Source organism: Phytophthora cinnamomi (assembly GCF_018691715.1).
Source record: "Phytophthora cinnamomi strain GKB4 chromosome Unknown Contig109, whole genome shotgun sequence".
Taxonomy (NCBI): domain Eukaryota; phylum Oomycota; class Peronosporomycetes; order Peronosporales; family Peronosporaceae; genus Phytophthora; species Phytophthora cinnamomi.
Window position 1 is genome coordinate 62612 of NW_027151042.1, and position 14003 is coordinate 76614.

Sequence of the window (14003 nt, forward strand, 5' to 3'; positions counted from 1 at the left end):
TGAGAGCCTTTGTCTGTATTATACTGCCTGCAGTTGATCAAGAACTTGATGCTCTTTTACCTCGCTCCATGGCAGCGTGTGGTGCGTCGCGCAGGTGGTGCGGTAACAATCACGAAAAGTTCAACTTGGGCGATCCTCTCTAAATTTGGTGCTTGGAAATAGTCCGTTATCCGCCGGAATAGTCCGTCTCATATGTACAATTTCTCCTCAGCTCCTCGTTTCCACTTGCCCTTCGTATCGGACCAAAATCAAAATCTGCGTGTGCGCAAAAAAATCCAGCCCGCCCAACTGATACAACGTTCGTTGGCCGTGTGACAGAGAGCCGGCGCAGCGATGCGTCGATGTCCAGACGGCAACAACCAACACGTACGCACATACCACACACGACATACCGGTATTTGCGAGTTTCGCCTCATTCGCATCGCCTCGGGCTCATAGACCAGCGGCCCACGATGGGCGAGGCAGGCGCGACCGCTGCGGCGCCGCCGGCGGTGCTCACGTCTCCGCCCTCGACGTCTTCCACTGCCACGGACACGCGCTCGTCGCCGGCGTTTTCCGTCAGCGCCAGCGGCTTGCGCAGCGGCCGCAACCTGCGCCAGAAGGTGGTGGACGAGATCAAGAGCGTGCGCGTGCGCAAGAGCCCCGCCGGGCGGGAGAAGGACAAGGCCAAGGAGAAGGACAAGCTGCCGCCCCCGCTGGAGCTCAACCACGAGCCCGACGCGGACGAGGAGGAGGCGGAGGACCCGCTGCAGCCCGCCGCCGCCAAGGCCAAGGGCTGCAGCATCTGCGAGCGCTCCTTCACGGTCTTCCGCGCCAAGCACACGTGCAAGCTCTGCGCGCAGAAGATCTGCGACGACTGCAGCAAGAACCGCATGAAGCTGCACCGCCGCCTGGAGCGCAAGAAGGGCTCGCGCCTCTGCGACCCGTGCGCGCGCAGCGTTATGAACGCGGACGCCGGCAGCGGCGAGGACGCCGACGCCTTCCCGGACGCGTCGCCCACGCTGGCGGCCACGCACAGCGAGTGCACGCTGCCCAGCAAGCCGGGCGACGCGACCAAAGGGTTGTCGCGTCGTCACTCCGTGCCGGCCAAGTCGTTCCCTCTCGCCAAGGGGAAGGCTGGCGCTGCTAGTGCTGCTGCTGCTACTGCAACAGCGAAGCAGGCCTCTCCCGCACAAAAGACGGCGGCTACTGCCAATGGCAGCCATGCAGGAATCTCCAAGATGCGCGGGGTTGCGCCGGTCCGGCGTGCTGTTCACCTCTCGCACCTGCGCACGCGCCACTGGATGTCGCTGCTGGCGGTGGCAGTGCTCGTTGCACTGCGTGTGGTCTACTACACGCGGAGTAGTGGTGCTGAAGGGAGTGGCGGGACGGAGGAGACTGCTGTCGTTGCACCGCCGCCGTACTCGTTCGTCGAGCACGCACTGGACAACTTGCTGTCGATGCGGACGCTGGGCACGTACTTGCTGGGGCTGGTGGTGTTCGACGAGCTGTCGCGCCCGAAGGGCAGCAAGCTGATCGGGAAGCCGAAGCAGCGTCGTCGCCGACGACGTCGTGTGAGCTCAGAGCAGAGGAACCGCACCAAGTCGTCCTTGTCGGACACTAGCGTCGCTGATAAGCGACGCGAGGCAGCAGAGGTGGGGTCGTCAGCTCCCCCGTCGCCTCACACGTCGCAGGAAGATGATCTGGAAGTGTCGGTGCTGGAACAGAGTCATGACGAGGGCTTCACGCTGGACAAGTTGGTTACGTCTCTGGAAGAAGGCGCCGCGACGCGTGCCCCGGATGGCCAGTTGCGCCTCGACTGCTTCATGGCCACGTGCAACGTCATCTGCGGCTTCCTGGGTGTCTTTGGCCGTGCTACGTCGTTCGCCGGCAGCACTGTGGGGGCTTACTTCACATCGATCGACCACAACTTGGAGGCGTGGCCGGTGCCGTCTTCGTCGAACACGTGGAAGGAGCAAAGCGTGAGGGCGGTCATCGAACACGAAGTGGACCTTGGTGTGGCGGATGTGGGCGGAAAGAAGAAGCCGTCTTGCTCGCGCTGCTTGCTGCGTCTGCTGTGGTTCATCCAGTTCGTGGAGGCGTGTGTACGTCTCACGCTGCTCGAGTCGACCGAGGAAAACTGTTACAATGGCGCCAGCAAGGCGTACGAGGAGACTCTGGGCAAGCGTCACCCGTGGCTTGTCCGCAAGGGCGTCAACACTGCTCTGGGCTCGATCCCTACGCGTAGCCATATCCTGGGAGAGCTGCACGTGGGCGAAGGCGACGCCATCGAGCCGCTGCGCAAGGCGCACACCGAGATCGTGCGCGTCATCGCAGAGCTTAAGGTCATCTTCGAAGAGCACGGCCTCACGGATCTCAAATAAACTACAACTACTAGATGCACTAGCCGAGCGCCGCCGCTTCGCGGCGGTGGGTGTGGGTTTGGCCACAGTAGTGTGGGCCGCCCGCCTCCGCTTCGCTCCGGCGGGCTGGTTGGTTTGCTTATACAACGCTTGACGTTGGGGTATGGGTATGCCCGCCTCCGCTTCGCTCCGGCGGGCGATGGTTTCGTCAAAGGGATGCATTGCTAATGTGAAACGCACTTCCAAAAAAGACATGTATTTATGTAATTATGAAGTGTGTACTGCTGAATGCCTACTCCGCCTAAGCATCTTCGAATATCTGCCTGTACACAATGTTGTCAGTGTATGCACCGTCGTCTTCCTCCAGCTCCGGATACTCGATCAAAGCCTTGAACTTGGACCTGGATGTAACTCTCGACAGCGCCACGTAGAGCTGTCCGTGGGAGAAGCAGGGTGTCGCCAGATACAAACCTAGGTTCTGGACGGTTTGGCCTTGGGCTTTGTTGATGGTCATGGCGAAAGCTGGTACAACTGGAAACTGCTTGCGTCGCAAGCGGAAGGGGAACTCGCGCGCGTCCCCATCGCTGACGAAGACGATCCTTGGAATTAGAACGTTTTGGCCTATGCGCTCGCCAGTCATGATGGTAGCATGAATAACGTGGGGCTTGAGCTGGACAACCCGTAGTCGCGTTCCGTTGCAGAGGCCCAAGTCGGGGTTCAGGTTTCTCATCATCATAATTGGGGCGCCTTCCTTCAATGTAAGTTTGTGTGGAGGAATACCGTTGATAGTCACCGAATGCAACACCTCCGGCTCGAAGAAGTTTCCTTCGTTGTCGTCATCCACTGAATCCACCGATAGATACTCGCGGGCCTCCCCGGAGAGTCGTTCAGAGACAGCTTGGTTGATGCGGTGCACCACGGCGTTGGTAGTCGTCAAGATGGTCCTGTTGGCGAAGTACTCGTCCGTAGCAACCTCGGGATCGTTGATGTCGGCGTACATCTTATCAATAATGTTCTTCAAACCCCGTGGAACAGCTCCAGGTGTGATTTCTTCGTCTTCAATGTCGTCTCCTTCTTCGTAGATGTTGTCGATCAGCATATCGCGCGGAATCTTCACAAAGTCCCTGCCCAGGGACCTGTTGACCTCGTGTCTACCCTCTCCCACTTGTAGGAGAAACTCCGAGAAAGCTGCGAGCTCTGCGGCGGTGCTTTCGTTACTTGCCGACTAGCCGATCGCCGCCGCTTCGCGGCGGTGTGTGTGTGGTTAGTCATAGGCGGTTACGCTCGCGGTTCCAGCTCGCTCCACTATTTGTCATAGCCCCCTCCGCATCGCTCCGGTGGGTTTACAGTTCGGCGCAACCCGTTACGCTACTTGGCAATCCTTTCGTCTCAACCCGTTACGCTCGCTGTGCCAGCTCGCTCCACTACTGAACATACCGTTGCTCGCAACCCGTTCCGCTCGCTGTGCCAGCTTGCTCCACTACTGAATATACCGTTCGTCCCAACCCGCTCCACTACTGAATATACCGTTCGTCACAACCCGTTACGCTCGCTGTGCCAGCTCGCGCCACTACAACGGATAGCGCTCGGTACTTGTAGGTCCTGCGGCCTTGCAGGTCCGAAGTGCTTGAAGGTCCGGCGTACTTCATCGACAATTTATCGCAACCCGTTACACTCGCTGTGCCAGTTCGCTAGGCCACTACTTACCATACCGTTCATTGCAACCCGTTGCGCTCGCTGTCCCAGCTCGCTCCACTACTTACCATACTGTTCGTCCCAACCCGTTACGCTCGCTGTGCCAGGTCGGTGCTTGAAGGTCCCGCAGGTCGCGCTTGAAGGACCATTCATCGTAACCCGTTACGCTCGCTGTGCCAGCTCGCTTCACTACTGGATATACCGTTTGTCCCAACCCGTTACGCTCGCTGTTCCAGCTCGCTCTACTACTACGCGATCGCGTTCGGTGCACGAATGTCCAACATGCTTGAAGATCCTGCGTGCTTGAAGGTCCTGTGGAAGGTGCTTGAAGGTCCGGGATCACCCCTGTCCAGCGCACGTCTTGTATTTCGCGCGCTGTATCGCGAAATGTGTGTGGCACCCCGAATAGCAATATATTCTAACAGAGAGGATTTCGGCCAATCACAGAGCAGTAATAATATATTATGTATTTAGCTCACGCCCAGAAGGTCGTCGTCTATTAACTTTATCGACTTTAGGGCGCATATACGGGTTGCTATATCGCGCACGCAGCGCACCGTCGTCGCTGTGCGGCGCTCGCGTCCTGTGGGGCTCGCAGCGGCGCTCCGCCGTCCGCGCCCTGCGTCGCTCCGCCGCGCCCGAATTCGAATTCAAAAACGGAAATTTTAGCGGGGTGGCAATTTCAGCCTATCACAGCACGAATAAATATAACGCAAGGCTATTTTTGTAATATCGGGCATAGATTAGCCAGTCAAAAGGATGGTGGGATGCCATAGGGTAGGCTACTAATACACTGTCGCCAGGCGGGAAGGGCGCTCCCCCGACGATGCTCTACGGCAGGCTAAGCCCCCAAGATAGAGAACGGACGGACTTACAGACAAACATACAGGATACTCTGTTAGTTGTAGTAGACTAGCTGATCGCCGCCGCTTCGCGGCGGTGTGTGTGTGGTTAGTCATAGGCGGTTACGCTCGCGGTTCCAGCTCGCTCCACTATTTGTCATAGCCCCCTCCGCATCGCTCCGGTGGGTTTACAGTTCGGCGCAACCCGTTACGCTACTTGGCAATCCTTTCGTCTCAACCCGTTACGCTCGCTGTGCCAGCTCGCTCCACTACTGAACATACCGTTGCTCGCAACCCGTTCCGCTCGCTGTGCCAGCTTGCTCCACTACTGAATATACCGTTCGTCCCAACCCGCTCCACTACTGAATATACCGTTCGTCACAACCCGTTACGCTCGCTGTGCCAGCTCGCGCCACTACAACGGATAGCGCTCGGTACTTGTAGGTCCTGCGGCCTTGCAGGTCCGAAGTGCTTGAAGGTCCGGCGTACTTCATCGACAATTTATCGCAACCCGTTACACTCGCTGTGCCAGTTCGCTAGGCCACTACTTACCATACCGTTCATTGCAACCCGTTGCGCTCGCTGTCCCAGCTCGCTCCACTACTTACCATACTGTTCGTCCCAACCCGTTACGCTCGCTGTGCCAGGTCGGTGCTTGAAGGTCCCGCAGGTCGCGCTTGAAGGACCATTCATCGTAACCCGTTACGCTCGCTGTGCCAGCTCGCTTCACTACTGGATATACCGTTTGTCCCAACCCGTTACGCTCGCTGTTCCAGCTCGCTCTACTACTACGCGATCGCGTTCGGTGCACGAATGTCCAACATGCTTGAAGATCCTGCGTGCTTGAAGGTCCTGTGGAAGGTGCTTGAAGGTCCGGGATCACCCCTGTCCAGCGCACGTCTTGTATTTCGCGCGCTGTATCGCGAAATGTGTGTGGCACCCCGAATAGCAATATATTCTAACAGAGAGGATTTCGGCCAATCACAGAGCAGTAATAATATATTATGTATTTAGCTCACGCCCAGAAGGTCGTCGTCTATTAACTTTATCGACTTTAGGGCGCATATACGGGTTGCTATATCGCGCACGCAGCGCACCGTCGTCGCTGTGCGGCGCTCGCGTCCTGTGGGGCTCGCAGCGGCGCCCGCCGTCCGCGCCCTGCGTCGCTCCGCCGCGCCCGAATTCGAATTCAAAACGGAAATTTTAGCGGGGTGGCAATTTCTGCCTATCACAGCACGAATAAATATAACGCAAGGCTATTTTTGTAATATCGGGCATAGATTAGCCAGTCAAAAGGATGGTGGGATGCCATAGGGTAGGCTACTAATACACTGTCGCCAGGCGGGAAGGGCGCTCCCCCGACGATGCTCTACGGCAGGCTAAGCCCCCAAGATAGAGAACGGACGGACTTACAGACAAACATACAGGATACTCTGTTAGTTGTAGTAGACTAGTTGATCGCCGCGCTTCGCGGCGGTGTGTGTGTGGTTAGTCATAGGCGGTTACGCTCGCGGTTCCAGCTCGCTCCACTATTTGTCATAGCCCCCTCCGCATCGCTCCGGTGGGTTTACAGTTCGGCGCAACCCGTTACGCTACTTGGCAAACCTTTCGTCTCAACCCGTTACGCTCGCTGTGCCACCTCGCTCCACTATTGAACATACCGTTCGTCCCAACCCATTACGCTCGCTGTGCCAGCTCGCTCCACTACTGAACATACCGTTCGTCCCAACCCGCTCCACTACTGAATATACCGTTCGTCACAACCCGTTACGCTCGCTGTGCCAGCTCGCGCCACTACAACGGATAGCGCTCGGTACTTGTAGGTCCTGCGGCCTTGCAGGTCCGAAGTGCTTGAAGGTCCGGCGTACTTCATCGACAATTTATCGCAACCCGTTACACTCGCTGTGCCAGTTCGCTAGGCCACTACTTACCATACCGTTCATTGCAACCCGTTGCGCTCGCTGTCCCAGCTCGCTCCACTACTTACCATACTGTTCGTCCCAACCCGTTACGCTCGCTGTGCCAGGTCGGTGCTTGAAGGTCCCGCAGGTCGCGCTTGAAGGACCATTCATCGTAACCCGTTACGCTCGCTGTGCCAGCTCGCTTCACTACTGGATATACCGTTTGTCACAGCCCGTTACGCTCGCTGTTCCAGCTCGCTCTACTACTACGCGATCGCGTTCGGTGCACGAATGTCCAACATGCTTGAAGATCCTGCGTGCTTGAAGGTCCTGTGGAAGGTGCTTGAAGGTCCGGGATCACCCCTGTCCAGCGCACGTCTTGTATTTCGCGCGCTGTATCGCGAAATGTGTGTGGCACCCCGAATAGCAATATATTCTAACAGAGAGGATTTCGGCCAATCACAGAGCAGTAATAATATATTATGTATTTAGCTCACGCCCAGAAGGTCGTCGTCTATTAACTTTATCGACTTTAGGGCGCATATACGGGTTGCTATATCGCGCACGCAGCGCACCGTCGTCGCTGTGCGGCGCTCGCGTCCTGTGGGGCTCGCAGCGGCGCCCGCCGTCCGCGCCCTGCGTCGCTCCGCCGCGCCCGAATTCGAATTCAAAAACGGAAATTTTAGCGGGGTGGCAATTTCAGCCTATCACAGCACGAATAAATATAACGCAAGGCTATTTTTGTAATATCGGGCATAGATTAGCCAGTCAAAAGGATGGTGGGATGCCATAGGGTAGGCTACTAATACACTGTCGCCAGGCGGGAAGGGCGCTCCCCCGACGATGCTCTACGGCAGGCTAAGCCCCCAAGATAGAGAACGGACGGACTTACAGACAAACATACAGGATACTCTGTTAGTTGTAGTAGATTGTACACGCATGTTTTCCGTGAGATGCAGCTGCTTGAAGTGTCGCCATAGCGTAGATGACTTCAGACACGCGCCGATGGTCTCCGCTGGTGTGCCGCGCACTACCACCGGCAAAATCTGGCGGAAGTCACCGGAAAGTACAAATACTTTCCCTCCAAAAGGCTCCTGGTCGTTACCCATGATGTCACGCAAAGACCTGTCCACCGCTTCGAAGGCGTGCCTGTGAGTCATTGGAGCTTCGTCCCAGATAACCAAACTGGCTCGCTCGATCAACATCTTGAGGCGCGATTGTTTGTAAATCGCACACGTCGACTTGTCGTTCAGCTTGAGAGGTATCTTGAACGTCGAATGCGCTGTGCGCCCACCCATGAGCAACAGCGAAGCAATTCCACTCGAAGCCACAGCAATCGCGATCTTCCCGGACAGTCGCACCTTCGCCAGGATATGCCGCAGCAGAGTTGACTTTCCTGTACCTCCCGGGCCGTCAATAAAGAACAGCTTGTTGCCTTGAACTGGTGCTTCGGCCGCCTGGATGATTTCGTCGTAAATAGCTCGTTGGCCGTCGTTCAGCTGGCTTTCTTGGTCCACAATGGCTTGAAGGGTAGAGTGCTGGTACCCCTCCAGTTCGCGTCGAATGAGGTTGTTCCGCAGCAGCGAATCCAGCACCAGCCGCGGGTAGTCATCCAGCTGAGGGAGGTCAAAGTCCGCCACTACGTAGCCATTGATTTGGAGCAGGTCGTTAAGGTCCTTGAGTGTGTGGAACCTGATCATGTCTTCCTTCTCCTGTCCTTCCAAGCCCCGGTATGTGTGCGCGAAGTCTTCAGAAAGAACGTCGTAGAATCGATTCCACAGAACGCGAACCTCCGAAACTTGAGAATAAACAATGATCGTCGCGAAGAGCTGGCGGAGTTGGTACGGCATCTTGAAGGCAGCGGCTTCTTCCATACACGCAATCCATTCTGCGTCGTCTTCAAGGTAGCCCAGTTTGAGTGCGGCTTGGCGGTACGACGCATACGTAACACCATCCACTGTCCGAAGCTTGGCAAAGGACTGAGGTCCCTTCCGGTGACACAGCAGTACACGCATGTAGAACCGCTCCATGTCCCGAGGGGTCACATGAACCATCCGCCCAAGCGCCGCTTGGTATTGTTTGCGACGAACCCATTTCTTTGCCTTGTCATCCCATCGGAATAGCTTCGGGATGTCTTGGTACACCATGGTCTTTGCAACTTGGTTCTCCGGAGCCTCGCTCGCACACAATTCGAAGAAGCGGGTCAACATCGAGTGGCGACCGCGAGTGAGAACTCGATCCGGGTTGTCGCTCGAACGGAAGGTCACGAATTGCTCGTTCTCCAGGTGGATCGTCAGCTGTACGATGGAATGCGTCTTGCCTTGAACGGAGAAGTCGAGAAGCCGCATACATGCCTCTATCGGAGATATATACCTTGCGTTCAGGTACCGAAGAATCTCGTTGGGATCCATCCTTGCACCGTTCGACTCCCCGCCCACCGTTTCCACAGTGATTACAGCCTTGTCGGACCCCTTGTAGACGTACTTGTACAGATATTTGACCGCCGTGAGGGCCGTACAAACCTCCACGTTGATATGGCAGTTGTACTTCTGCGAAAGGTAGGGATTGTACGGGACCACCCATTGGTTAATGGTGGCGTTGTCGTACTCCCTTCCCTTGAACTTGAGTACTCCCGGTGGCCGGCGGCGACGTCTGCAGACAGGAAACCCGTTCACGTTTCCTTGGGTAACCTCTACCAACGGCTTCGGGTATCCCTTCGTGCACTTTCCGTCCTTCATGCAGGGGCTGGAGGGGTTCGCCGCGCCACATGGACCATGCATCATGCAAGTGAGGATGGTCTCGTACAGCTGGGGGTTGATCTCGGCGTCCGGGAGCTCCGAAGAGCACAACTTGTCGATGATTTGTCTTGTACGCGGCTTGTCTTCGTCTGCGAGAATAATCAGAATGTGTGCGTGTGGGAGGCCCCTCTTCTGGAACTCCACCACGTAGATCCTCGCCAGAACACGTCCCAGTACGCCTTCATCCAAGTCTTTCAGCATCGCCGCCAATTTCTGCTGCCAAACGCGGGCTACAATGTCCGGGCGGTCTTGTGCGCTTTGGTTTGGCTCCGGTATCTTTCCTGGATCTCGTCCCACGTAGGGTTGCACGTCATAGTAACGAAGACGTCCGGTTTCCCGTACTCCCGCACGATAGCCATGGAATCTTGGTAAGACTTGTACATGGCCCGCGGACTCCCCGAATGCGTAGCTGGTAGAACGATGCGCTTGCCGATTTGGTCCAGGAAGTGTCCCGAGCGACGCTGCGGTTCATCGGGGTGCTGGAGCGCCCCAGTTTCGCGGTTGTACTCCGTCAATAGGGCTTCGCCCTCGCGCAGAACCGCCGTGTTTTCACTTAGAAGCGCGTCTCGAACCCCGCTGTACTGATCGGCGCGAAGTTCAGCTTGATGGGATGCCACCCAACGCAGTTGCTCTTGCTCGCACTTGGCTCGTTGATCTACGCAGTACTGCTGGAATAATCGCCCACCTTGGTGCAGTACCGACTCGTCACCGACTTTCTGGAATAACCGGTAGGCTACATGCTCTCGGAGGGACATTTCACGCTTCTTTCTGCGCACCACGTTGTTCGCATACACGTCTGTGTAGGTCCAACCCAGTTCTCCATGCGGAAGAAGTAGTGGGTACTGCAACGGGTCATACACAGAGTGCGTCTCGAAGAGCCGAAGCAGCGAGTGATCTTTAGTACGCAGAAGGATGTCGCGCGGGCTGTCCAAGTTGCCATCCTCGATAAGAGTCGCCCCAACTTCCGAGACCGTTGGTAGGTTGTGGGTTCGTGGGTTTGACCTCTTCTCGTGCAGCCGGAACACCATATCAACCACCTCCTTTCCCGCCGCCTGGTCGGCGCGCAGCTTCTCCGCGAAGTTGAGATATTGTTGCGCGAACGGATTGCACTCTCCATCATCTGCTCCATCTCCAGCAGCGTCCCGGCGTGGAGGTCAGCGAAAATACCTCGGCGACGCTCCGCTCGCTGTTGCATGTCTGGATCGACGATGTAGATCTGGGCAAACTTGGGGGGCATGGGCTCGTTTGTGAACGTATCGATACGCGGAAGTAGAGAGCCCAAGTAGTGCCCCATGGCTCCTTGAATACGATACGTGTATACACCACGTTGTCCAGCAACGCTCTCGTCTTGGTTCACGTCCCTGAAGTTGGACCGGTTGCTACAGGAAGCCCCAACGACGTGAAGGCAAAACTTGGTTGTAGGCACGAATGCGGCGCCGAAACTCGGCATCCGTGTACAACTGGTGCAGTCGCGGAGGCGCAGCTCGTAGTGAAGGTAGCTGCACCGCTCCCTCCAAACAACAGCCTTTTTTGGACTCTGCAGGCCATTTCCACGCGTTGCAATGAGGGCAGATCGTAGTTGGAGGCAGTCTGTGGCGCCCATTAACGATGTTGTCGCCGCTGAGCATGGAGACTCTGAAATCCTCCTGGTTTGCGAGTGCATGACCTCTGCGAAGAGTGCTGCGCCGTATACGCTCCTGTTGTCGTCGTTCCTCTCTCACCTCCTCCTCTTGAGCGTCTCGAACCGTGGCTTGATACTCCCGAAGAGCCACTCGCTCTGCTTCCGCTTCTTCTTGCGTCAGATTAGCCCGACGTTCTTCCTGGCGAACGCGTTCGCGTTCCTGGCGTTCTTCACGTTCATCTGGCGTTTCTTGCTGGCGTTGTTGGGCGTGTTGTAGACGATCGGTCTCCTGCATGATCTCCCGTTGTTGCTCGGTTTGGTTAGCTCTTCTAGCGGCCTGTAGTAAACGGCTTTGCTCGCGCGCTGTGCTTCGTTCGGCCTCTGTTAATAGAGCCCTACGTGTCCTTTGGCGTTCTGCATCTCTACGTCTTTGACGCTCGCGTTGGGATCCCGTCATGTTCGCCCTTCTAATTCGGGCTCTCTCTCTGTCTCGCGCGCGGCGTCGTTCTGTTTGAGACGCCGTCATTGCAGCGCGCCTCCTACGCGCTGCCTCCGCCGGGGTCGAGCCAGGAACTTGCTCCGTTGTGCTGACATCAGTTGCTACAACTGTAGAATCAACAGGCGCCGCTGCCTGGACCGGAGGTTCTTCTCTGCGGATTGGTGGAGGCCCAACAGACGTGTTTCCGGCCGCAACATGACTCTCGACAGCCGTGACAGTAGCGGCCGTGTCTGTCACGATAAGCGATTGAAATTCCTTGTTTAAGTTGTATCGTTTAGCCCTCCGACGCGCTTGGCGGCGCCTTTTAGCGGCAGGCTCCTCTGGAGCAGCCGGGGTTGCGTTGATACGCTCGTTGTCCCGCAAGGCCTGCTCGATCTCCTCGCGCGTCCATTTCCTTTTCGTTCGAGCCATTCTGGGCTGCGTACACGCAACAGAGTCACATGACGCGTTAGACATAAAGTCTAAGAACACCGTCGCCATTTCCAGGGTCCTATACACGCGCCCCGCCGCGGACACAGAAGCGCAAATAGGTGCGTCCACCTAAAGCGCCGGTCCCATACACGACCACTGGCCCGGAGATGAGGCAGGTCACCGGCTTCGCCGAGATCTGCCCCATTTACCCCGGATTGGTATGAGATTTCCCACGCCGCTGGCGGGCGGACGTGGGCACCTCAGGGTCGCGGCTCCCAAGAGCGGTCGCTGCGGCAAGGGCACGCGCAATCCTACGTCGGCGGCGGGTGCCAGCTGCAGTCTTTCTTATCATCTTAAAATGGGTATTGCTACCCACTTTAGAGAAAGTAACGGTCAGTATAGTGGAGAGCTGCAGTACCCAAATGCCATTCTCCAAGGTAATTAAACCCGGGATGCAAGCAAGAGAGCAATGTTGCAGATCTGGGACGGCCTGCCTGGCATCTGTGCGCCAACGGGGGAGTCTCGACTACATGGCCGTGTCGTGGAACCCACTGCAACTCCCCCGTGGCCCCACCGGAGTAGGCACCAGGCCGCCCTTAATCCCACACTATAATACCTCGACTGCCCTGAAGGTACCAGTTATCCCAACAGGCGGAACTCCCGAAACCGACACTTCTATTACAGTTAGGAAACTATGTAGCTAAGCGTACCTTAGTCCCTGTGCGGCGCTCGCGTCCTGTGGGGCTCGCTGCAGCGCCCGACGTCCGAGCGCTTCCTCGCTCCGCCGCGCGCGGAATTCAAAAAAGGAAATGTGAGCGCTGAGGCAAAATCGGCCAATCACAGCGCGTTATAATTATCACGCATGGCTATGTTGTAATATCGGGCAAACATAAGCCAGTCCGGAAGATGGTGAGATGCCATAGGGCAGGTTACTAATGCGCTAATGCAGGGCGGTAGGACAATGCGCTACGGCAGGCTGATGCCCCAAGGGCGGAACACGACGAACTTACAGACAAACTTACAGGATACTCGGTTAGTTGTGGTAGACTAGCCGATCGCCCCGCTTCGCGGCGGTGTGTGTGGTTAGTCATAGGCGGTTACGCTCGCGGTTCCAGCTCGCTCCACTATTTGTCATAGCCCCCTCCGCATCGCTCCGGTGGGTTTACAGTTCGGCGCAACCCGTTACGCTACTTGGCAATCCTTTCGTCTCAACCCGTTACGCTCGCTGTGCCAGCTCGCTCCACTACTGAACATACCGTTGCTCGCAACCCGTTCCGCTCGCTGTGCCAGCTTGCTCCACTACTGAATATACCGTTCGTCCCAACCCGCTCCACTACTGAATATACCGTTCGTCACAACCCGTTACGCTCGCTGTGCCAGCTCGCGCCACTACAACGGATAGCGCTCGGTACTTGTAGGTCCTGCGGCCTTGCAGGTCCGAAGTGCTTGAAGGTCCGGCGTACTTCATCGACAATTTATCGCAACCCGTTACACTCGCTGTGCCAGTTCGCTAGGCCACTACTTACCATACCGTTCATTGCAACCCGTTGCGCTCGCTGTCCCAGCTCGCTCCACTACTTACCATACTGTTCGTCCCAACCCGTTACGCTCGCTGTGCCAGGTCGGTGCTTGAAGGTCCCGCAGGTCGCGCTTGAAGGACCATTCATCGTAACCCGTTACGCTCGCTGTGCCAGCTCGCTTCACTACTGGATATACCGTTTGTCCCAACCCGTTACGCTCGCTGTTCCAGCTCGCTCTACTACTACGCGATCGCGTTCGGTGCACGAATGTCCAACATGCTTGAAGATCCTGCGTGCTTGAAGGTCCTGTGGAAGGTGCTTGAAGGTCCGGGATCACCCCTGTCCAGCGCACGTCTTGTATTTCGCGCGCTGTA

At 56.9% G+C, this 14003-nt stretch overlaps 1 protein-coding gene across 1 annotated transcript; it reads left to right on the top strand.

Moving 5' to 3' along the window:
• Positions 1 to 452: 452 nt before the first annotated feature.
• IUM83_19294 (glycolipid transfer protein domain-containing protein 1-like) lies at positions 453 to 2363 on the top strand (the record flags this gene model as incomplete). The annotated part of the gene is made up of 1 exon (XM_067944340.1): positions 453 to 2363. One exon carries the CDS (start codon positions 453 to 455, stop codon positions 2361 to 2363), a length of 1911 nt encoding a protein of 636 aa, XP_067782201.1.
• Between the last annotated feature and the right edge of the window lie 11640 nt (positions 2364 to 14003).